General features: G+C 37.6%; 1 protein-coding gene across 2 annotated transcripts in view; it reads left to right on the top strand.

The window, feature by feature from the left end:
- The window catches only part of LOC150097601 (32 kDa beta-galactoside-binding lectin-like), a 144022-nt gene that overhangs the window by 31809 nt on the left and 85796 nt on the right, over positions 1 to 26417 (top strand). For both annotated transcript variants that reach the window (XM_090407758.1, XM_090407759.1), the window contains one exon: positions 8477 to 8678. In XM_090407758.1, coding sequence (XP_090263884.1) covers positions 8477 to 8678 — 202 coding nt within the window. The remainder of the gene's footprint in view (positions 1 to 8476; positions 8679 to 26417) is intronic.

Genomic DNA, 26417 nt, shown 5'->3' with positions numbered 1-26417 from the left:
ATTCCAGTATACATTGTAAATTCCTTAAATAATTTAATAGTCACATTTATTTGGGTTATTTTACATGGGAAGGAAAAATATGCAAACATTCGGATAGTACCACTATGGGGTTCCCGCTTTCACTCTACTCCTCATTACCCCAAATTTCTGTATGGAATTTCTGAAATACCAAGTACTCAGCACAGCTACTTATAAATCAGCAGTTTAGCTGTGCTACGTAGATGATATTTTTGCTATTTGGCCTCATGACCTAGACACATTAGATACGTTTCTAGTACATTTAAAGAACCAACATCCAAAAATTCACTTTGCCATAGAACAAGAAACTAACACTGTTTCCCTCCTCTTAGACACACTAGTGAAATGACTACCAAAATGGTTCATTATCCCTCTCTGTTTATAGAAAACCCACACATACAGGAATGTACTTACATAAGCAATCACATCACCACCATCCTCCAAATATTTATATGCAGAGCCAGGGCTATTTGTTCTAATGACACATGACACATTCTAATGGCAACTGGATTTGAGTACCTTTACAAGAGTTTTTTTAACCAATGCCTACAAACACCATAAAGGTAAACAAAATACTGCATACTCCCGCCATAACTCCTATAACTAACATACAAGATCACAGCAAAACTCTTCTCATTCCTATGTTCAAGGTATATCTGAAAAGGTTGCTAAAGTTCTCTGTGATTATAATCTCCATACTGCCTTCAAACCACATGTGCAATTAGTTACTTACATCCATTCTCTTAAGGCATCAACTTCATCCTCTTGCGCATCCTGCAGTGTATAAAATGCTCTGTTTCTGTAGCTTGGCCTACTTTGGACAGACTAGTAGATCTGGTAACATCTGCCTTGAAGAACTACACTCAGTGGACAAAACATTAGAGAATAGGGATGATGAAAAGTTGACACTGGCATCCCTGCGGAGAATGAAACGTACCCAAACTGAACGCAGATAGTAAATAGGCAGACGTTGGGGGGCTTTCTGACAGTGAATCACAGTCAACGAACATAGGTAAATGTGGTGATCTTAGCAATGTTGATCATGGATGTATTATCGGTGCAAGAAATTCATTCTATCGCCCAAGTGGTAAGAATTCTAGGGGTCTTGAGTGCAACCATATCAAGGGATCTACTGTAAGTATACCATCAATGGATGTATCAGTACCAGTGAGCACGTGGTGGCCAACCACACACACACACACACACACACACCATTAATGATCGGGGTTGACATATACTGTCCAGGCTCATACAGACCAACCACAGGGCAATGGCAGCATAAATCACATCCAGTTTCAATGATGGAGATCCAAGCAGTGTCAGCGAGTGAATGGTATGCCATACCCTGCCTACCATGGGAACCGATGCCCTAGTCATGTACCACTGTTGACAACTCGTCATTGGATATTGCACCTCGACTGGTGTTGAGACCATCAAAACTGAATCTCTGCAGAGTGGACCAGAATCGTATGGTCTGATGAATCCCATTATCAGTTGTATTGAGCTGATGGGAGGGTGCAGGTCTGGTGGAATCAATGCCTCAGGGAGTACACGCTGTTATTCTTTCTAGAGGAGGACTGACACGCTATTAGGTAGGTATCTCTAATACTTTGTCCATTGAGTGTATATCCCTAATCATCTGTACGACAAGTTAGGACTGGAAGACCATGCCATGGATATTCCTTCGCACAAAATTAAATGGAAGAAGACAATTGTGCTATACAGTAGTCATTAATAATATTAATGACCTTTCTTATGACTAAAAATAGTCATAAGAGACTATTTTTAGAATTGGCATCGGCTATGAAGCAGTCCCCTAACAATAAGAATGAATCTATTAATTTGCTGAAGATCTGGGAGACAGTCGTTCTGAGACCATAATAGTACAGACTTCTGTGAATTAACTTCACTATTATCCCTAGAGGGCACCTTGTTAAGGCATTAGTTCTTTCAGTTGCAGCTTGAATTGTTTCCATAACAGTCTAATTGAGTGCTGTGTCACTTCAATTGTAACTTTTGCTCTGATGATGTTAGAAAACCAGTAAAATATTAGCAAGTTCAATAAATTAATTAAAATTCTTGTTCCCTCTTCTGGTGCTGTTTATACTGTGAAGTGTTTATACTGTGAAGTTTAAAAAAAAAAAAATCCAAGCCTTATAAACTGAAGGAGCTATACAAGCTCATCCAGAGCAGACTTTTACAAACACCCATGCCTGCAGTGAGACTCAAACCTTCAACCTGTTAGGTGGAGAGTGAATATGCTATCTGTTTGGCCAACCAGTCTAGCTTATGTTATGAATCTTAAATTTGACACTCGCCCCCTTCCTAGACCCACATATTCTGTATAATAAGTAATTCATGCCTAATGCCCTAAATAAAAAAGTATAAATATAACGTGGTATTATTTCTGGGAAAATTCACATGCTACTCCTCTTAAAAACTATTATTTTTATAGCTATTATAGCCTGTTTTTGTTTAGGATTGTCCGTTATTTTAAATACATTGACTTTTTTACTCAAGAAATTTTTAGAGCATTATAATCATCATCATCTAATTCCTGCCATGTACCCTCAAAGGATGTACAGGATATGATAGTACTACATGAAAAAAATTACATCATTACTAACTTCCTATATACAATTTTCCTCCAAATCAGTCTGTTACTTGTCAAGACTCCAACATTATCAGATCTTATATTTCTATTGTCTTTGCACTTTGTACCGTATCAATCCACCTATATCTTGGTCTTCCTCTGGGTCGTTTCCATGCCAACCTGGCAGAGAACACTTGTTTTGCTAATCTTTCTTCGCCCATTCTGTTTAAGTGACCATACCACCTCAGATTAGCTCTGCTAATAACGCATTCCTGGATGCTGACAATGTCAAGTTCTTTTCTAATATCCTCGTTTTTAATATGATATTCCCATTGATGCCATCTGTTCACGCCTCTAATCTTTCTCAGGACTCTCATATCTGCGGTCTCTAGTCTTTTGTCAAGTGTTTTACTTCTGACCAGGCTCTCAGATCCATAAGTTAAAACTGGTTTGAACACTGTCTTGTATACAGCTAATTTAGTGTTCCAACTAATTTCTCTCTTATTCCATATGAATTTATTCAATTGATTTCCGACCATACCAGCTTTGCTGATTCTGTTATCTATTTCTATATTTAATTTACCATCTTCACTAAAAATCATGCCTAACTAGCTGAAATGTTTTACTTGTTCCACAGGTTCTCCATTCACAACACAGTTGACATTTTCAGTGATTCTGCCTATTTTCATTGTCTTTGTCTTTTTATTGCTGACCTTCATACCATATCTATTACAACAGTTATTCAATTTAGGCAGAGAATCTTGCAGACTTGTAGCGGATTTATTTAGAAGTATAACATCATCTGCATAAAGTAAAGAGCTGACATTAACATCTGCAATTTTGATATCATATTTAATACCACTTTCCTTCATAATGTGATCCATATAGATAATGAATAACAGATGGGATAATGTACATCCTTGTCTCACACCAGATTTAATATTAAACCACCTTCCTGTACTTCCTTCAATTCTAACTGCTGACTTACAACTCAAATAAAGACTAAGTATTGCTTGATATAATGCCCCATTGACACCATATAACTGTAGCGTATTGAATAGCTTCTCTCTTGGCACCTTGTCATATGCCTTTTCCAAATCGACAAAACTTAAATACAGATCTTTGTTATATTCCCATGCTTTTTCGACTATTTGTCGTAAAGTGAAGATCTGATCCTGACAGACTCTATTTGGCCTGAATCCAGCTTGTTCTTCACCCAGCTTTTCTTCCACAATTCTTCTCAACCGTTTCTTGCATAGATCTTGCCAGGAACACTCAGTAGGGAAATACCTCTGTAATTTTCACATTCAGTTTTATTTCTCTTTTTATATATGGGTACTATGAGAGCTCTACTCCAATCATCGGGAATTCATCCCTCTGTCCAGGCTTTCTGAATTATGCAGTGCAGCCACTGCAAGACTCTTATGCCACTATACTTTAGCATTTCTGGTCGAATATCATCTACTCCTGCTGCCTTTCCACATTTCAAGCCTTTCATGGCTTTTTCTACTTCAAGTATGGATATGTATTCCTGACTGCATGCCTGGTCAGTGTTTTTTACCACTGTCCTGTCATCACTGCTTGTTTCATTTAGCAGTTTTTCAAAGTAATTACTCCATACTTCAAGAATATCTTTTTCTCCCGTTTTCATGTCACCTTTATCATCTCTAACTCCTTTTACAGCACTCTTTCTTCCATTCCTAAGCTTCTTCAACAACCTCCAGAATATTTTGTCACCTTCTTGATATTTATTTTCTATATTCTTGCCAAAGTCCTCCCATGACTTTTGTTTAGCTAGTTTTACACAGTGTTTAGCATTCTTGCATTTGTCTCTGTATTCTCTAAGAGCACAAGCTGACTTATTTGTCAGGAAATTTTGATATGCTTTCTTCTTTTCCTTCACTGCCTCTTTAACTTCCTGTGTCCACCATGGAGTTCTAATTTTTCTATCCTTGCAGACAACTTCACCACATGCTTCTCTAGCTGAATCAGTCAGGACTTTCTTCAAGGCTTGCCACTGAATCTCCAAGGTTTGATTCCTGTTCTCAAACTCTTTCATTTTTTCTTCAATAATCTTTGTGTATTTTAGTCTACAGTTCACATCTGAGAGCTGCTCAACTTTTATTCGCTTTAAAACTTTCTTACGTGTTCTTCTTTTCAATATGCAATTCAATTTTATCCTGCTCAAGACTAAATAGTGATCGCTTCCAATTTCAAATCCTCTGTAAACTCTGGTGTCTTGCACCAGGGAGAAAACATCACTATCAACTATAACATAGTCAATGAGACTTTTCTTATTCCTAGCCTCTTCTCTCCATGTGAATTTGTGCACATTTTTATGTTGGAACATGTTAGTAATAACCAGTCCGTGTCCTGATCAGAAATCCAACAGATATTTGTCATTATTATTAGCTTTACTCTTTTCTCCAAATTTTCCCAAAATATTTTTGTATGTCTGACAATCATTTCCTACTCTGCTATTTAGATCCCCAACAAGGACCAACTTTTCCTTTTTCATTGTGTCAGTTGCTTTTTCTAAAGCCTCAAAAAATTCCTCTACTTCTACTTTAGTAGAACCTTCAGTGGTACCATAGGCACAAATAAGTCTCATTGTCCAGTTGCCCATTCTGATATTTGCCCACATTACTCTACTTGAGACTGACTGCCATTCAAGAAGATCATCCTCATATTTTGTGTTGAATGCTATGGCTACTCCTTCTTTTCCTTGATTGTCATTGCCTGAATATAACATTTTGTATTTATTGCTCAGAAAGATCTCACCAGTTTTTGTCTTTTTTGTTTCAGTCACCCCTATTATGTCGATCTGGTACTTATCTAATTCCTCAGCTAGCTCCATTTCTTTGCCATTCAGGCTTCTTATGTTGATAGTACCAATCTTTAACTCTGGTGATGTTGAGTTGGGGTGTGTTTTCAGATTTGTTCCAGTAACTGACTTTTCACTGTTCGCCCTGGTTCCCTGGCAAAAACAACGGGGACCTTGTTTAACCGGGCAACGCCCCATCCGGCATGAAATTTTGTCATGTTGTACCATCATTTTTTATTTTGGTTTAACCAATAAGAATACAATTTGGTCGGCTAAATCCCAAATTGCCAGCCCATACTCGTTCGTTCAGTATCCAAGTAGATACCCAACAGGGTGCACCATGAGAAGGTGAGGATTGGACATTAGGTCAGAAGCCCTGGTCGGTTCTCCACATTCCTTAAAAGGCTATGTGGAGGTCTCCTCTCAGTTATACAGCTTTGACCCTTAAGCACCCCTAGAGAGTATTAAGTGTATTTTAAAGGAAAATATAGCAGAATAATTGAGGAAGAAAAATTTTATACATACCTTGTTTAGATGTCTAGATGTCTTCATTCTCCATACTTCTGCTGTTAGGCTGTTAAAAACAGGACGGAGAGAACGGGGGGGGGGAGAGTGTTTGACACAAAGCGGGAAGAATAAATTGAAAACCCGGGTTTTTATAAAATAATATATATATATATATATATATATATATATATACACACACACACACACACACACACACACACACACACACACACATATATATATATTATTATACTTAAGGGCGCTTCTTTGGGGAAGGGTTTTTATGGGTAACTGGGGTGGGGAGAGCGTTAATGGGGTGCAAGCCGTTTCGATCATGTGACTGTCATTTCGGGATACACTCATCCCAAAAATGTTCCGAGAACGGTCACATGATTGAAACGGCTCGCACCCCTGTTAACGCTCTCCCCCACCCCAGTTTCCCATAAAAACCTTTCCCCTTCCCCATAGAAGTGCCCTTAAGTATAATAATATATACATATATGTATATATATTATTTAAAAAAATCGGGTTTTCAAATTGTTCTTCCCACCTTGCATCAAACACTCCCCCATGTTCCTCCCCCCCTTTTTTTTAACAGCCGAACAGCAGAAATGTGAAGAAAAGACATCCTAGCATCTAAACAAGGTATGTAAAAAATTTTTCTTCCTCAATAATTCTTCCTTTAATATATAATTCATTTATAATGCCCTAAAACTTGAGTAAAAAAGTCAATGTATTTAAAATAAGGGACACTCCTAAACAAAAACAGGCTATAATAGCCTTAAAAATAATAGTATAAATATAATACACACCAAGTTAGCTTTGCATTAGGAATGCCCACCTAATAATGCATTGATCCACCTCTCTGTACAATCATGGCATGCATAGTTCTAGGAACAGGTTCCACAAGGTGCTGAACATCATTCGTGCATAACTCCACCCGTGTCTGCTGCAGCAACTCTATCAGTTCATGCTCATTCCATGGAAGAGGATCATCAGTTCTCACACCCTGTTCTAGTTTATCCTACACATGTTCAATTGGGTTGCAGTCAAGGGAGTTTGGGGGTCAAGGCAATGTGGTGAATTTGTTGTCATGTTTGTCCAACCACTCATTAGTTGCATGAGCCCAATGACAAGGTACATTGTCCTGTTGAAAGATGGCACTGTAGTCAGGGTAGACCTCCTGCAGATATGGATAGAGAAACCCCAACTGTGCAACCAGGAGATAGGATTTCAGATTGTTTAAAACAAAATGCAAACCTGGCCATCAACATGTTGCAGCAGGAAACAGGGCTCATCACTCCAGACGACCTTCTTCCATCTGTCGAGGATCAATTGCCAATGTTCCTTGGCCCATGCGAGGCGTTGTTTGTGTGGAAATGGGTTGAACTGCCCTGCTATTGTATTGGTGGGTGAGCTTGTGACATGTCATTGCTGAGATACCAGTCGTGACACCCGATGTTCACTTCTAGGATCAACCATGAGTGGCTGACTAATTAATCAAGTCCAGGTACACCCTTAATATATAGTAATACTGGAGCAACCAACAAGTGCGGCTGTTTCTGAAAAACTGGCACCTGCCCTCCTGGCCCCAACCAGGCCTGGTTGGTGGCATGTGCGAAGTGTGCAATATACACAGGTGCCGCAGAAGAAAAGGTGCCTAAAAGATGTCAAAAAATATGAGATAGTAGTTTAAACGAATGACGGATGGTACAGAATGGTATATATAATTAAGAATGTATGTTGTCTTCTGTTCGGGCCCCCTTCAGATTTCCCCCGAAACGAACAAATAAATTCTGAAATTGTATCTTAGACCTGATTATATCACTGTAATTTTTGATTAAAATTTACGAAAATATACCTAAAATAGTCCTTTATTTTTTGATGTATCATAAATCAACTTATGATTAATCGTTGAGTTCCGTGTAAAAAAAAATTTGTATAAGCAGGACTAATCCGTAGGTAACATTATACTGTAAAGTGGTTTTCATTTGTTTTTCATTTCCTGTTCGTTTTATTCACACTTTATTCAAAAAAAAATGTTTGGAAAGGCACTGAACATTAATCCACACACAAGAAAAATACTAGGCGCTGGCCCCAACTATCTGCTTGTGGTCAAATTGGCTTACATTGCCACATTTTCCCATTACTGACAAACGTTTACTGATTACATATGAAGGATAGGTGTGCCCATTTATAATAGCTGCATGTGACATTGATATTGTATGGTACTTAGTTATCATGCCGATATATAAATCAGCGGATGGGGTTCCTAATGCAGAGCTAACTCAGTGTGTGTGTGTGTGTGTGTGTGTGTGTGTGTGTGTGTGTGTGTGTGTGTGTGTGTGTGTATATGTATATAAAGCAAATTTATATCTGCTTTTCATGCTAAACTTTAAAGGTTTAGCATGAAAAGGTATATTTAAAATAATTGTTATGCATAGCATTATTCTTCACAAAGATTTGATTATATTTTAATCTTTTTTTTTTCTTTTTTTCATTTCAATAAAAAGTATTAATTATTTGAATTGCAGATTTACTGTCAACTTGGAAAATGGAGATGATAAAAAAGAAGACATACCATTTCACTTTTATACTCAGTTCACTAGTAAAGTTGTTAAACGGAACAGTAGAAACAAATTAGTTTGGGGAATTCCAGAAGAAGACGGCACCTTTCCTTTCTCTCCTTCTGAACCATTTGTTCTGAGTTTTTACACTTCATCCACCGGACTTGAGGTAAATCTCTCATGTTCATACAAGTATATTAATTCGCTTTACTACTGATTCATATTATTATTGACAGACCTCCATAGGGTTAGTTGATTCACCATTGGAGGTCCTTATAAATGTGAGCAAGGCACTTCGAACCTACATTGCTTTTGGCAATGTATTTCACTTTTATGCTGAGTGTGTGTAAGTAGCAGGAGAGATATACAGTAGAGCTGAATCTTTATGTGCACTTTAAAAAAGGTGCACATAAAGATTCTGGGATTTAGAAGTGATGTCAAAGAGTTGCTTGCATGCTTGGAGAAATGATCAAAACTATCACTCTTCTGTTTATGATGAAGGATGCAATCTTGTGGACAATATAAATATGAAGGTTACTATGATTGACTATCATATCAGAGATAGTATAAATTGTGTAGCAAGATATATTTGACAGTAATGTTTAAGAAAGAGGAGGTAGAATACAGTGACATTTTGTTAAGTGTTGCAGTGCAGAGTGAGTGTTAAGGAATGATGGATGAAAATATTTTTTCTATTTTAGTTCCTTACAAATAGTGTTGGATTTAATAATAACATAAGAGAAATTAGAAATAAACCATATCAAGCAGGGGTGCTTAAGGGTCAAAGCTATATAACTGAGAGTAGACCTCCACATAGCCGTTAAAGGAATGCAGAGAACCGACCAGGGCTTCTGACCTAATGTCCAATCCTTACCTTCTCATGGTTCATCTTGTTAGGTATTATTATTATTATATGACGCCTCCAGAGAGTCCAAAGACTCATAAAGGGAGGGCACCTACTCTACAATTCTGTCTCTGCCAATCAACTACATCATCTATCGCAACTACCATTGGCATCATCTACACCAACACCATCTACCACCCACTACTACCACTAGATTTTCACAGACAATCACAATCATCCATGCCCATGGCAGGATTCGAACCCACAGCCTTTTGGCTGGAGAGCGGATACTCTAACCACTCGGCCAACCAGGCCGACCTGATAGTCTGATCAGTATCCAGTACCTGGATACTGATCAGACTATCAGTATCTACCTGGATACTGAACAGACAAGGAATGGGCTGGCAATTTGGAATTTAGCCGACCAAATTTTATTCTTATTGGCTTAACCAAAATTTCAAATGATGGTACAACATGACAGAATTCATGCTGGCTGGGGCATCGCTCGGTTAAACAAGAGCCCCTTTGTTTTCACCAGGGAACCAGGGCAAACAGCAAACTCAGCAACTGGAACAAATCCTAAAACTCACCCCCAACACAACATCATTAGAGTTCAAAATTGGTACTATCAACATAAGAAGCCTGAATGGCAAAGAAAGAGCTAGCTGAGGAATTGGATAAGTACCAGATCGACATGCTAGGGGTGACTGAAACAATAAAGGCAAATACTGGTGAGATCTTTCTGAGCAATAAATACAAAATGTTATATTCAGGTATTCAACACTAAATATGAGGCTATTCTTCTTGAATGGCAGGCAGTCTTAAGTAGAGTGATGTGGACAAATATCAGAATGGGGAACTGGATAATGAGACTTATTTGTGCATATGGTCCCACAGAAGGTTCTACTAAGGTAGAAGTGGAGGAATTTTTTGAGGCTTTAGAGAAAGCAACTGATACAATGAAAAAGGAAAAGTTAGTCCTTGTTGGGGATCTAAATAACAGAGTAGGAAATGATTGTCAGACATACAAAAATATTTTGGGAAAATTTGGAGAAAAGAGTAAAGCTAATAATAATGGCAAATACCTGTTGGATTTCTGCTCAGGACATGGACTGGTTATTACTAACACAATGTTCCAACATAAAAAAAAGTGCACAAATTCACATAGAGAGAAGAGGCAAGGAATAAGAAAAGTCTCATTGACTATGTTATAGTTGATAGTGATGTTTTTTCCCTGGTGCAGGACACAAGTATACAGAGGATATGAAATTTGAAGTGATCACCATTTAATCTTGAGCAGGATAAAATTGAATTGCATATTGAAAAGAAGAACACATAAGAAAGTTTTAAAGCGACTTAAAGTTAAGCAGCTCTCAGATGTGAACTGTAGACTAAAATATACAACGATTATTGAAGAAAAAATGAAAGAGTTTGAGACCATGAACCAAACCTTAGAGATTCAGTGGCAAGCCCCGAAGAAAACATTGATTGATTCAGCCAGAGAATAATGTGGTGAGGTTGTCTGCAAGGATAGAAAAATCAGAACTCCATGGTTGACACAAGAAGTTAAAGAAGCAGTGAAGGAAAAGAAGAAAGCATATCAAAAGTTCCTAGCAAATAAGTCAGCTTGTGCTCTTATAGCAGCGCTTCTCAACCTTTCTAAGCCCAAGGACCAGTAAAATGCCTAAAACACTACAGAAAACTAGGTTACAAAGGTGTAGCTGGTGGTGGTGGTTGGGGGGGGGGCATCTGCCCCGGGTGGCACTTTTTTGGTGTTTAAGAAATCTTGCCATGCTGTCTATAAAACAGCAACTTAGTGATGAAATAGACTTCGACAATATCATCAACGATTTTGTGAACAGAAAAGCCAGAAAAATAACATTTTAGAATGTTGGAATTAAAGTTTTACTTCAAAAATAAACATAGTATTTTAAATTTATTTCCCTAAATGTCGGTTTGACTTTTTGTAATTTTTTTTAAAAACCTGTGTAGGAATTACCAACAATTCTAAAAAACTATGCTATTTATAACATAATAAATCTAAAAGCATGTTTTGAATACGTATGGTAACATAATTAATTAAATTGGAAGTAAACGATTAAAAGTGTATCATCATTGAAAAAAAGTTTTATTTTTTATTAAACAAATAAAAAATAAAACTTTAATTATGTTACTACTTACTTTTAATGAGATGGTTGAGCTTCTCAGCCCTTGCAGAGTTGCTGAATATCTGGCTCAATATTGGTCAGCTTTGTAAAGAGTTTGCTACTTTACTATATTGTACTATTATAAACATTTCTGGTTGTTACTGCTCTGTTGTAATATTCTCTGTCTGCGCTATTGCAATATTATTTCCTGCTGTGCTCTATATAAAATAATTCTTTAGGTATCCTTTTCTGCATATCAATTTCCCCTTCTTATACTGTATTAAATTCTTATTCTTCCTGCTATCTCTTTTCTCTACCTTCCGTGACTATATTCTTGTTAAAAGACTGCGCCACGAATGGTCCCGATGTGGTATATGAATTAGTAGTACTTGCAGTAGGTCTTTAGTTAATCCAAATCCTCTCTTAATTAAATTACAGTCGTGGCTTTCTATGCACCCTTTATCTTATCCATCATTTAATTCCCTGCTCACAGGATCGAGTTTATTTCGAAACAGTGCATTGCATATTAAATATCAGGCGGTATTCATTGAATATAAATAGCAAGCATATTTATTAAATGCTAAGACTGAATATGCAATACATGCAATAGGGAAGTTGCTTCTTATATCTTTAACTTAAGCTAAACTTTATATGGCAAACTTCTACAGCATACTTCCACAATTATGTAACATATCTTACAAAATCACTGCAATATAATTTATGACTCCTATTTTAAGCAAATTAATTTAGAACAGAATCTCTATGGTAATTTTCTGTAATTATGCAGCATAAAGCCTTAGAATTCCTTACAATTAACAATTAAACATTTTTCCCAATCACTTCTTAGGAATTTGCTATATTCTGATCCATACACTTAATAAACCATAAAATTGCATTAATTATTTTCAGGCTATAACTATTTTATCACTTTAAACTTAGCAGTCCATTAAGGTACATCCCTTACATCACATACAATATAATATACAACAATTGACACACATGAATTCTTTTTGCCTTTAGTGCACTTCTTCTCTATTCGTCTCGGAGTCCTTAGTATCCTTTTCCATCTCGGGTTTTGAGTTCTTTCCTTAGAGGTTTACGGAGCACCGGCATTTCATTCAGAACGATTGGTGGGTCAGGAATGTGATTTCCCAGCGTCTTGAAGCTTTGGGCAAAGGGGATTCAGCGTACGGAGCACATGCAGATTTGTCTGATCGGCAACGCATTGGGTCAGGCTCGGCTGCTCCCTCCATAGTTAATCGCTTCTGGTAACCGTCATTTTTGATCTGGACGATTTGCCATGGATCGACCTCCTCCTCTTTCTCTCCTCCTGACTTCCGTGTGTTGTGCAATAAAAAAATTGGAGAAAATTCATGCTGCATATAATTTTAGTTGAAGGTCGGCACACACACACTAAGACGATTTCTGTACTTTGTTTTTTATTTGAAGGAGCAATGATAATCTTTCTCACAAAGATAGGATGTCGAAAACTGCATGACGATTTTCAATGCTTCTTCAGATAATTCATTAAATTGACTTCTTACTGAAGGCGAGATCCAAAATCAAGCCAAACCAAGATCATGGAATTGCACTTTAAGTCCACTGTCACTTGAAAGCTCAATTAACTGTTCTTTTTTTTTCGATAACAAAGGTCATTCTCGTGACTGCAAGCCTGAAATGGATCGCGAACCCCCAGAAATTTCTTATAAAAGTTATTCGGAAAATATGTTTCAAAATTCCGTTTCAGATTTTTGAGGTGGTCATAAACCCTTTCCAGAAACTCAGAATCAACAAAAATATCATTTTCCACTAATAAAGATTCCAGTGTTGGAAAAGGTACAAATTGTCTGTCTTTTACATAATTAATCCATAAAACCAATTTTTTTCTCGAATGCCTTTATTTTGTTATAGTCATCAAGAACAGTTAAAGCATTTCCCTGAAGGAGAGATTTAGTTCATTTAATTTAAAAAAAAATGTCTGAAAGATAGGATAATTTTGATAACCATGCTTCGTGAACAAGGAGTGATACAAAATCAGAATTACTTTCATTTACAAATAATAAAACTTTGTGCCTTAATTGAAATAACCTTGTTAGTACTTTGCCCCTGGAAAGCCAGCGAATTTCAGAATGAAGCAAAAGTTGTATATATTCACTGCCCATTTTATTGCAGAGTACTGAAAATAACCTGTTATTTAATGGTCGAGCTTTAATAAAATTAACCAGCTTTACAGTGTTGTATAGCACAGTTTTATATTCTGGTGGCATTCCTTTGGAGGAGGCTAACGCTTCCCTATATATGAAACAATGTACCCAATTCATATCCGGAGCTACTTCCTTGACCATAGAAACAACCCCACTATACCTGACTGCCTGTAAGGGCACGAGCTCCATCCGAACAGAAGCCTATACATTTTTCCCACAGGATCCCTTTGTGTATTATGTAATTATTGAGAGTGTAAAATATTTCTTCTCCAGTTGTTCGGGATGGCAAAGTTCTACAAAACAGAATATCATCATGAATGTTGTTATCATGCACATATTAATAGTGCGTCATCTGTAACATCAGTAGTCTCTTCTATTTGTAACGCATAATAAGGGCTCTTCTTAACTCTTTCGATTAACTGAGATTCTACGTCACCTTCTATGTCATTAATTCTGCGACCGATAGTGTCATTTGAAAGAGGAATCAAATCAACATCTTTTAGTAACTTGTTGCTAAACATAGTTTTTACCACATCTTTTATAGCTGGAAATAGCAAATTTTCTCCAATAGAATGAGGTTTCCCTATTTTCGCTATGCACAAACTTAAGGGATAGGATGCTTCCAGTGCCTTGCTATTAATGGAAACCATGGTTGAAACTATATCTTTCCCATGATTTAATGTCCCTAAGCATTGCTGAAAAAATTCAATTGGCTTATTTTTCACATCACAATGTTCAGTTTCTAAATGTCGTTGGAGTTTCACAGGTTTCATGCACTCGTTTGACAACACTTCATAACACAAAACACATTGAGATTTCTGTTCACTTTCATCTCCACACCAAGTAAACCCGAATTCCAAATATAAACTGTTATATTTCCTACTGCATTTTTTTCTTGGAACTGCTTGTTTTTTCTACTTTAATCAGTTAATCAGTGTTATTTTCCTAATAACACTTTTATTAGGAAAAGAAAAATCTTTTCCTAATAAAAATTCATTTTTTTTATTTATGTTGTGCCATGTCTCCTCTTTCTATGCTACTTATGAATTGGCAATCATTGCAGATGCTCAGTCATAGGTCGTATGCGATGCGTAGTGTGTATTCTCAAATCGTCTACTCAACTCGCCCCCGTCCAAGATCAAATCCTAAGTGGCCACTGACTTTAATAGTATCAGATTTACTTGCCGTTACAACACGTGTATTACAATTAGGGTTAGCATCACATGTTACATTTGCTCTTCTTTTCAAAGTCCTAGTCCTAAGCTACTTTTCCATTATTAAAACACATTTCCAAAAAATATATAAATATATAAATACTGAGGTTAACTCACGACACACATTTTGTCCAAGTATCACTTAGCACTTCTGAAGGTATCCTGAGCTTTGGTTGAAGGAGGGAAACCTTCAATAATAAAAATCAGTAAATAACAAGCAATTGGTTGAAATGTGGATAACACATGTTCACTTCAAATCTGACAAAACAGCAAGGGAAGGTGGAAGCAATAAAATTATATTGCTGTTCACTTCACCCCTCTTTTATTATTCATCATTCTGAACAACAATATAGTTTTATTGCTTCCACCTTTGAACATTCTGACACTATTTGTTGGTTTTTTTAAGTCTCCATTTGATTTCAATAATTTTTACTTCCTTATTCAATTTTAATTTGTTTTGTTCGGATAATTTATTATTATTATTTTTATTATTATTTGACACCTCCAGGGAGTCCAAAGACTCTTCGAGGGAGGGCACCTACTCTACCACTCAATCCATTAACCACACCAACGCCATCTACCGTCCGCCACCACTGGTATTTCCATAGGCAATCACAAACATCCATGCCCATGGCGGGATTCGAACCTGCAGCCTTCTGGCTGGAGAGCGAATACGTTAACCACTCGTCCAGCCAGGCCAGCAAAAGCCACTGTGCCTACCACGGTTTGAACCTCAGACCTTCTGCGTATTAGACGAACGTGATAACCACTATTTGCTACCTTCCTCCACGATGTATATTAATCGATGTATATTATCCCGACAACGATGTATATTATCCCTTCTGTTATTCATCATCTATAAAGATCACATTATGAAGGAAAGTGGTATTAAATCTGATATCAAAATTGGAGATGTTAATTAAAAAATATATATTTATTTAATTAATTTAAGTATACCTGAAGACCACCTGTCCCATCGCTGTGGACCAAAGGTTGAAAAACACTGTCTTAGAGAATATAGAGACAAGTGTAAGAAAGCTAAACACTGTAAAACTAGCTAAACAAAAGTCATGGGAGGACTTTGGTAAGAACATAGAAAACAAATATTGAGAAGGTAGCAAGATATTCTGGTGATTATTGAAGAAGCTCAGCAATGGAGGAAAGAGTGCTGTCAAAGGAATTAGAGATGTTAAAGGTGACATGAAAACAGGAGAAAAAGATATCCTTGAAGTATAGAGTAATTACTTCGAAAAAATTGCTAAATGAAACAAGCAGTGATGAAAACGGCACAGTGGTAAAAAACACTGACCAGGTATGCAGTCAGGAATACATACTTGAAGTAGAAAAAGCCATCAAAAGCCTGAAATGTGGAAAAGCAGCAGGAGTAGAATGATATTCAACCAGAAATGCTGAGGTATGGTGGTATAAAAGTCTTACAGTGGCTGCACTGCATAGTTCAGAAGGCCCAGACAGAGGGACAAATTCCAGATGATTGGAGTGGAGCTTTCATAATACCTATATATAAAAAGGGAAATAAAACTGAATGTGAGAATTACTGAGTGTTCCTAGTAGGATATATGAAAGTATACTCGAGAAACGGTTGAGAAGGATTGTGGAAGAAAAGCTTGGTGAAGAACCAGCAGGATTCAGGCCAAATAGAGGCTGTCAGGATCAGATTTTTATTTTACTACAAATAGTTGAGAAACCATGAGAATATAACAAAGATCTGTATTTAAGTTTTTTTTGTAGATCTGGAAAAGGCATTTGACAAAGTGCCAAGAGAGAAGCTATTCAAAATTATACAGTTATATGGTGTCAATAGAACTGTATCAAGCAGTACTTAGTCTTTATTTCAGTTAAGTCAGCAGTTAGAATTTAAGGAAGTACAGGAGGATGGTTTAATGTTAAATCTGGTGTCAGACAACGATGTATATTATCCCTTCTGTTATTCATCATCTATAAAGATCACATTATGAAGGAAAGTTATTAAATCTGATATCAAAATTGGAGATGTTAATCTCAGCTCTTTCCTTTATGCAGATGATGTTATACTTCTAAATAAATCCACTCCAAGTCTGCAAGATTCCCTGACTACATTGAATAACTGTTGTAATAGATATGGTATGAAGGTCAGCATTAAAAAGACAAAGACAATGAAAATAGGCAGAAACATTGAAAATATCAGCTGCATTGTGAATGGAGAATCTATAGAACAAGTAAAACATTTCAGCTATTTAGGCATGCTTTTTAGTGAAGATGGTAAATTAAATATGGAAATAGACAACAGAATCAACAAAGCTGGTATGGCAGGAAGTCAACTGGATAAATTTATATGGAATAAGAGAGAAATTAGCCAAAACACTAAATTAGCTGTATACAAGACAGTGTTCAAACCAATTTTAACCTATGGATCTGAGAGCTGGGTTAGAAGTAAAACACTTGACCACAGACTAGAGGCTGCAGATATGAGAGTCCTGAGAAAGATAATGAACAAATGGCATCAATGGCAGTATTGTATTAAAAACAAGGATATTAGGAAAGAACTTGACATTGTCATCATCCAGGAATGCATTAGCAGAGCTAATCTCAGGTGGTATGGTCACTTAAACAGAATGGGAAAGGAAGATTAGTAAAACAAGTGTTCTCTGTCAGGTTGGCAGGAAAAAGACCCAGAGGAAGACCAAGATATAGGTGGATTGATACAGTAAAAAGTGCCTTAGAAATCAGAAATATGATACCTGATAATATTGGAATCTTGGCAGGTAACAGACTGATTTGGAGGAAAATTGTATATAGGAAGTTAGTAATGATGTAAATTTTTCATGCACTATATCCTGTACACCCCCCCTTGAGGCTATATATCAGGAATTTGATGATGATGACCATATCAAGCAACCAGAACTACTATGGAGAAGCCTTGTTTAACCTTGACAAGGGAATTAAAATTAACGGTGAGGTGGTGATTTAATGTAATCATTATGGGATATTTCAAATACAGCAACACAGATAGGGAAAGCTAAAAATTTACGTCTAGTGATAAGAAAACTGAATTTCTGGTTTTTGAAAGATGCTTATTTAAGACAGTATGATGAAGGAAACACAATGAATGAAAGTTTTGGATTTAGCCACATCATCATCAGAAATATCATTTTGAATGATATGTCATCTTTACTGCTAGCTGGAAGTGATCACATGACCTTGTATTTGGAAAAGGGTGGTGATTGTGATAGTCTTGGAATTTATGCTATGAATAGAAGTTAAAAAACAAAGTCAGTAATGCTTAGAAATGAAGAAATATTTAATAAGTGTAGTGACAAATTGTATACCTAGGGTGGGAAGAATAATAGGTTTGATGAAAAATTTATGACTAAAGAGATTGTAACAGGAATTGCAAATCAAAATATTATGGCACAAATATAAAGAGGGAGATGGAGAGCAGTTGCATCAGGATTACGAGTCTTCAGAAGGTAAAGTAATATAGTAAGATAAGAGAAATTGTAATATGAGAGAAGACTGCAGATGAAAGAAAATCCCAGTTTTTTTTTTATTCTTCTTATTATTATTGTCATTAGAAATCCATGGAGAAAAAAACTCACTGTGGCTCTACTGTGATACATAGTTTATCATACTGTGCTTTAAATGCATTCACTTTTTTTTTTCACACTCACCACACCTTCGGTAAATGCATTCTAATCACCCACTACTTTTCATGCAAAAAACCTACTCTTCACCCTCTGCCTCATATCCTTCCTTATACAGCTTCCAGGAATACCTTGTCTTCTCCTCCTTTTTCTTGCCATTCTTTGAAATACCATATTCACATTAATCTAGTAATAACCCCTTACCAGCTTATATGTCTCATTTCACATATATATATATATATATATATATATATATATATATATATATATATATATATATATATATATATATATATATATATATATATATATGTCTCAATCGTATCTTAATCAACCTTGGACTTATTAATATTAAAACTACAACCCCACTCTTTTGTCAAAGTCAAAAGTCTATTCAAGTCTCCCTGAAGGGAATTAACATCAGCAGTGCTACTTATAATTTTCCCTAACTTTGGATCATCAGCAAACAACTGAAGATCTTCAGTCAGTCCACATGATATATCATTTACAAACAAGTTAAACAGCAATGGCCCAAGAACAGAGCCCTGGGGTATGCCACAGGGTTCTGTTCTTGAGACACTGCTCATCATACACAACCTGCCAGTATCGTTCAGAGAGCCGATCTCTGATCCATTTAATTCCCATCCTCTGCAGCTTGTACACCAACTTATCATGTGGTAGTCTATCAAACGCTTTTGCAAAGTCCAAGAATATCACTATATGATTCTCCATTATCTAACACACTTGTTACCGTGTCATAAAATGCAAGTAAATTATTAAACCTGGACCTACCGTTTACTAATCGATGTTGACCATCATAAAGAATGCTGTGTCCGTCAACCCAATCCTATATTCTATTCCTAACCAATCTCTCCGACACCTTGATCATAACTGCAGTTATACAGACTGGTCTGTAATTGGAAACTTCTGTCTTAGAACCATGCTTGTGGAGTGGTACTATTTTGCCTTCTTTCCACTCTTTAGGAACCCTAACCCACTGCAAGAATTTCATTAAATAACCAAGTCGAGGGCATAGCCAATTGTTGTGCACATTCCTTAAGAATATGTGTGATATCACATCCATTCAGGGGATGCAAGGGAAAGGTTTCAGCACTTGACTGCGGGGACCACAACAAGGGGTCATCCGTGAAAGTTGAATAAAGGTGTGGTTAGTAGGGGTATGAGGACTAGATGTTTTGCTTGGAGAGTTGTGAATGAGTTGTCAGAGTCAATTATGAGTGCTTTGTCTGTTAATGGGTTCAAGGAGAGGTACGATAGATTGGGTCTCCCATGATGAGTCTTCGGACTTCATGGAGGTGCTCGTATAATAATAATTACTATTATCACAATTTTATTAACATCTAACCCAATCAGCACCTGATACGCCTCTTATTCTTTCACTTCCAATTCTCCTAATACTTGCCTCTCTTCTATATACTGCACCACACCATTTACACCAACCAGTATGATATACACTGATAAAGTGCTTATTTAATAACTCCACTATATCCTTTTCAACTGTTATTCTGTTGTCATGACTATCCACCAGTGTCAACCTGCTATAATTATTCTTTCTCTTGCTTGCCATATAGTGGAAAAATTCCCTTGAGTTAACCTTGGCCTGACCAGCCAATTTCCTCTCATATTGCACCCTTTTCTTTCATTACCATGCTCGTCACCTTCCTAGCCTGCATTTTATGCTCTTCATGAATCTGATCATCATCAACGGTCTTGTACCTCCTCCATAGCATTTTTTTCCCATCACAGCTTGCTTGATTTCACTGTTCATCCATTTCACTCCTACTCTATTGACTCGCTTAACCCTTGGTATGCAATTATACATTGCTTGCGTCAGATACTGCCTGATTAATTTCCATTCACTGTCAACATCATTTATGCTCAGCTCATCTACCCAGTGTACTAATGCTAACTGACTACAGAGCTTCCTATAATCTCACTCTTTATACTTCCACATATATCCATTTTTTTGGCACCAATGTCAACACCTTATTAACAACTACATTCTGTGAAGTTATAACCAATTCCAAAACATTAAAGCCTCTAATTGCTTCAGTCACATGCTGCTTAAGATATTTATCTCTCAGAAATTCAACAAACTCACTCTCCTTGTTCCCATACACTATCTCCTCCTTCCATTCTATATTCCTGTAATTAAAGTCTCCCATCAGGATCCCCTTCTTTTTACATGCCCAACCAATTTGCCTAATTGGTTGGGCATTACAATCAGTATTCTCTACATTCCCTGGCCTATAACAGCATCCTATCAGATATACTAGCCTGTTAATTTTAACTTCGCATGACATAGATTCAAAATCTGTGCATCCACTAACAACTTCCACACTTTGTTGACACAATTCCTCTGTATTAATTAACTCATTAACAGCACTTCCCCCCTCTTTTCACAATTCTATCCTTCTGGAAAATTATATAACCTTCCATTTCTATTCCTGACATCACATCCTCCTCAGACAAATAAGTTTCACTTATTCCAGTTATCTTTGGGGATTTTGAACTCCATCAGTGCAACAAACTCAGTTGTCTTGTTTTGAATACTCCTTATATTTGTGTACAAACATAACAATCCCCGTGTCTTTGAGACCACTCTACCAGCACAAACATTCTCTATTCTAGCTGCTATATCACACCTCTCTCTCTCTTCAGTCTGACCACTCCTGTTTCCCTGATCTTGACTCTGATTTCCATTCCTACCTGTCTCATCCTCACCTTTATGCATTCCATCACCTTGTGCTGCTGTAACCACATCTTTAACATCACATCCGTCTTCATCCTGTCACAATCCATTTAGTTGTGATATCCTGTCTCTCAAGTAGACTCTGATCATTTACTACATTACCTTCTTGACTCTGTGCCTTCTCAGAAAACAATAGCCTTTCTAAATACCCAACACTAAACCCATTCAAATGCAATCCATCAACTTTAAACCACTTCAACTTTTCTTCAAATTCACTCCATAGATTTGCAAATTGAATTCCTTTGCCTCACACAACTCAGCCATCTTACTATTCATTATCTATGCTCTCCTTATTTTCATTTCACTGCTGTCATATCTGGGCAACATGCTAATGACTTTTCTGACAACACAATTATTCTTTACCTGCTGCAACAACTTCCTCAAGTCTCTACCGACAATCCTTTTTTTTGCCAAACTAAGCGATTTGTGCCCACAACTACCACTAATTTTGACTCTTGGTCTTTTCTTTCCATAGTGTATCAGTTATTTGCTTCATTGTTCTACCAGGAAAGCATGTTTTGTGTACTTTATTAGTCATCACGCCTCTAATGATAGAGTTCCCATACAATGATATGACTATCCTTTGATTCTTTCTTCGTAATACAAACTTCCTCCTTCTCATTCTAATCAGCCAATCTCTTCTTTATATGTTTAATATTCTCTTTCAGATGTTTCATTTTGCTTTTCATTTTTACTAACTCTTTTTTTGGATCAGAAATATAAGACTGTGTACTATATTGACAGTGCCATACTGCAGTAAGTGGGTGAGATTTGAGAGTGATGGTCGACAGTAGACCGAAGTTTAGAGGACATTGTAACTGTTGCAATGGCTGCACATCGTAGTGCTGCTATGAAGTGTTCTAACAGGAAGTGGTTGTGCCACTGTATAAAGCACTGGTCAAATCACACTTGTACTACTGTGCTCAAATTTGGTCACCTGGTTTTCAGTGTGATGTGAAAACATTGGAGAGAGTCCAGAGATGAGTGACTAAGACAATATCAGGACTTTGGAATGCTGGCTATGGAAAGAGGTTGAAAAAATGTGATTGCAGAGTTTTGTGGATAGGAGGAAAAGAGATGATATGATAGAGACATTTAAGTTGGTGAGAGGATTTTATCAAATTAATCCAGATGGAATTATAAAAACAGTAGAAAGTGACAGGGGAAAAACGCGAGTCCATCCCTTGAAGTTATGTAAAAGCGTGGTGAAGATGGGTGAGGAGTAGATTTTTTACATGGAGTTCTTCCCAACCATACTGGTAATGTGTTCATTGAATGGAACACATTACCAGTATGTGTTGTTCATGCAAGAAGTGTTAAGGATTTTAACTGACAACATATTATGATCAATATGTTGTCATATAATAAATTTAGTTTAATCCTTTATCCAAGTGTGAGCAAACAAAGTTTGTGCCTGAAAGTATCTTCAGGACTGGGGTAAGGTGATACAACACCAGGGCAACTCGTTGCAAAGGTGGAGCAAGATACCAACACTCCTGTCTCAGTATCTCGTATAATGCAAAACACATCTCCTTGCAGATATGTCTAATGTTATGCATTAAGGGAAGGGCCACTACCCAGACTAGTTTTGACCTTTATTGAGGTCTCTTCAGTGGGAGCCAGGCCCAAGCTGAGATACCAGGCAGAAGCATTCGCAGGTCATCTCTACCTATAGGAGTTGCCAAATGGTGTGCCACCCTTTTTTAATAAATTACTCTGGATTTAGAGAAAGATGTTGAAAGTTTATTTTTCACTTGGTTAGAGTATAATAAATTTAGTTTAATCCTTTATCCAAGTGTGAGCAAACAAAGTTTGCGCCTGAAAGTATCTTCAGGACTGGGGTAAGGTGATACAACACCAGGGCAGCACACTTGGATAAAGGATTAAATTAAATTTATTATACTCTAACCAAGTGAAAAATAAACTTTCAACATCTTTCTCTAAATCCAGAGTAATTTATTAAAAAAGGGTGGCACACCATTTGGCAACTCCTATAGGTAGAGATGACCTGCGAATACTTCTGCCTGGTATCTCAGCTTGGGCCTGGCTCCCACTGAAGAGACCTCAATAAAGGTCGAAACTAGTCTGGGTAGTGGCCCTTCCCTTAATGCATAACATTAGGCATATCTGCAAGGAGATGTGTTTTGCATTATTATAGGAGATACTGAGACAGGAGTGTTGGTAGCTTGCTCCACCTTTGCAACGAGTTGCCCTGGTGTTGTATCACCTTACCCCAGTCCTGAAGATACTTTCAGGTGCAAACTTTGTTTGCTCACACTTGGATAAAGGATTAAACTAAATTTATTATACTCTAACCAAGTGAAAAATAAACTTTCAACAATATGTTGTCAGTTGAATGAACCTCCCATAATGGGTCTGCTGACTCCATGGAGGGTGTAGTAGTAGTAATAATAATAATAATCCTCCCCACGTCCTATCCACAAGATTCTACAAATTACATTTCCTCAGTTTTTCATACTCAACATTCCAGAGACCAGAAATCACCTTAGTCAATCATCTATGGACTTTTTCCAGTACCTCTCCATCCTTTTGATTACCAGGTGACCAGATCTGCACATAGTAATCTGTATGTAGCCTGGTCAAAGCCTTATATAATGGAACAATAATATCTCTACTTCTACATGTCAGTGTCCACTACATCATTGCCATGATCTGCTGTGCTTTTCTTCCCAATTTTAGCAATGTGTCCCTGATATTTTAGGTCCTTATCCACCAGCACCCCAGATCCCTTATCTGCTCCATCTCTGCTAAAATATCTTCACCAATTGTATATTCTGCATCCTATCTTTGCTTCACAAATTTTAAACTCTTACACCTTGTAACATTGAACTGGTATTCTCACTCACGTGACTAGTCTCTCAGTCAGTTCAAGTCCTCTTGCAAAGCTACAACAACATCTGCTTTACTCCTCATAGTTCTTCCCAACTTTGCATCATCTGCAAACAACTGCATATCACTATTCAACTTTTCCCAATATTAATAACATAGAAGTACGGGCATGGCAAACCCGAGGTACCTGATGCTGGACCATGCCTTACTTCATGTAATATATATCTGTTATATTATTCTGTAGACTGGTCCCTCTTCTTCTTTCTTTGCTTCTTTCTCCTCTCCTTGCTCCTTCCCCCTGATGCTATTAGAGTATTCGAGGGCTAGGGGTGAGGCTTTCCTATCTTGCTAAGTCATTTTGTCTTATGCAGCCACCAAAGGAGGCAAGCTAGCCTCAATAGGTGCCGGTCTCAAGCCCGGATAAATGATGTCAGGAAGGGCATCCGGTCGGAAAACTTCAGTACCAACTCAAACTATGATTATGAGTCAAAGAGAAAATGATATAAGGGCTAGGGCGTACCCCTTAAGCAACGCGCAGCCACATCGCCCTACAGCTGTGAGAAGTGAATGAGGGCTACCGCATCAAGGGCGGCTGCGGTTAAAGAAGTGAGCCCAGCAGGTGGAGAGGATGTTGCGAGTGGGAACACTGAATGTTGGAAGCATGACTGGAAGGGGAAGAGAGGTGGCAGACATGATGAGGAAGAGGAAGTTGGACATTTTATGTGTGCAGGAGACAAGGTGGAAAGGGGGAAAGGCAAAGGAACTGGGAGATGGATATAAATTGTTCTACTCTGGAGCGAATAACGAGAGAAGAAATGGTGTAGGAATTGTGGTGTGTGGCAGAATGAAGGGTGAAGTACTGGATGTGGGTAGAAGGAACGACAGGATCATGCTATTGAAATTGGGTCTTGGAGAAGAGCGGGTGGTCGTATTATGTGTATATGCCCCGCAAGTTGGTTGTACAGCAGAGGAAAAAGATGAGTTCTGGAACGTGTTAGATGAAGAAATGAGGGAATTGGAAGAAAATGAGATGGTGATTGTCGGAGGAGACTTGAACGGGCACATAGGAAGACAGAATAGAGACTGTGAAAGGGTGCATGGTGGCCACAGAGTGGGAATGATGAACCAGGAAGGAGAGAGGGTTGTGGACTTTGCAGTAGCGTTTGATCTGGCAATTGTGAACTCGTTTTTCTTCAAGAGGGAAGAACATTTGATAACATTTAGAAGTGGTAACAACAGCTCACAAATTGACATTTGACTAGAAGAAAACATCTTAAGGTTGTGACAAATTGTAAAGTAATTCCAACAGATCAAGTAGCACAACAACACCGACTGCTGTGCGCAGATTTTAAAATAAGATCGAAGATAAGAACTTCTGGTTGCCATGGGATGAAGACAATTAAGTGGTTTTGCTTAAAAGAGGAGAGTGTGAGGAATCGTTTTAGGGAGAGAGTGTTAGAGAGGATTTCGGATGGACTGGAAAGTGTACAAGATTGGTGGAAACATAATTCAAAAGTAATCCTGAGCTGTGCATTTGAGGTGCTTGGTGAGACATCTGGAAAGATTAGAGAGCAGAAGGAGGGTTGGTGGTGGAATAATGATGTACAAGTGGCAGTGACAGCTAAGAGGAAGGCAAAGCAGAAGTGGGATGAGTCAAGAGTGGAAGAGGACAGAGAGGTGTACAAAGAGAGAAAGCAAGAAGCCAAGAGAGTTGTGGCACAGGTGAAGGCCATGGCATATCAAGATCTGTATGATCAATTAAAAACAAAGGAAGGACAGAGAAAAATTTACCAACTAGCGAAATGTAGAAATAAAGCAGCTAAGGACATCTTACATGTGAGGCAGATCAAAGATGCTGAAGGAAGAGTATTATGGAGGGATGTGGACATAAGAAACAGATGGAAAATATACTTTGAGGGACTTTTGAATGAGGAAAATGCAAGGACTCACAGAAGAGATGGGCAGCCTTCTGAGGGGATGGTGCAGAACATCAGTAGAATGGAAGTGACGAAGGCCATGAAGAGGATGAGGAATGGAAAAGCGGTGGGCCCCGACAGAATTCCAGTGGAGGCATGGAAGGCACTGGGGTATGAGGGAATTGACCTGCTGTGGGACCTGTTCATGAAAGTTTGCCAACAGGAAAATATACCCGAGGAATGGAGGGAGAGTACTCTTGTTCCTATCTACAAGGGTAAAGGGGATGCACAAGACTGTAAAAATTACAGAGGAATAAAG

Source organism: Typopeltis vanoorti, chromosome 17, assembly GCF_054136105.1.
Source record: "Typopeltis vanoorti isolate ZY-2024b chromosome 17, IOZ_Tvanoo_1.0, whole genome shotgun sequence".
NCBI classification, from domain to species: domain Eukaryota; kingdom Metazoa; phylum Arthropoda; class Arachnida; order Uropygi; family Thelyphonidae; genus Typopeltis; species Typopeltis vanoorti.
The sequence above is the reverse complement of the archived record's forward strand: the minus strand, read 5'-3'. Positions and strand labels throughout refer to the sequence as shown.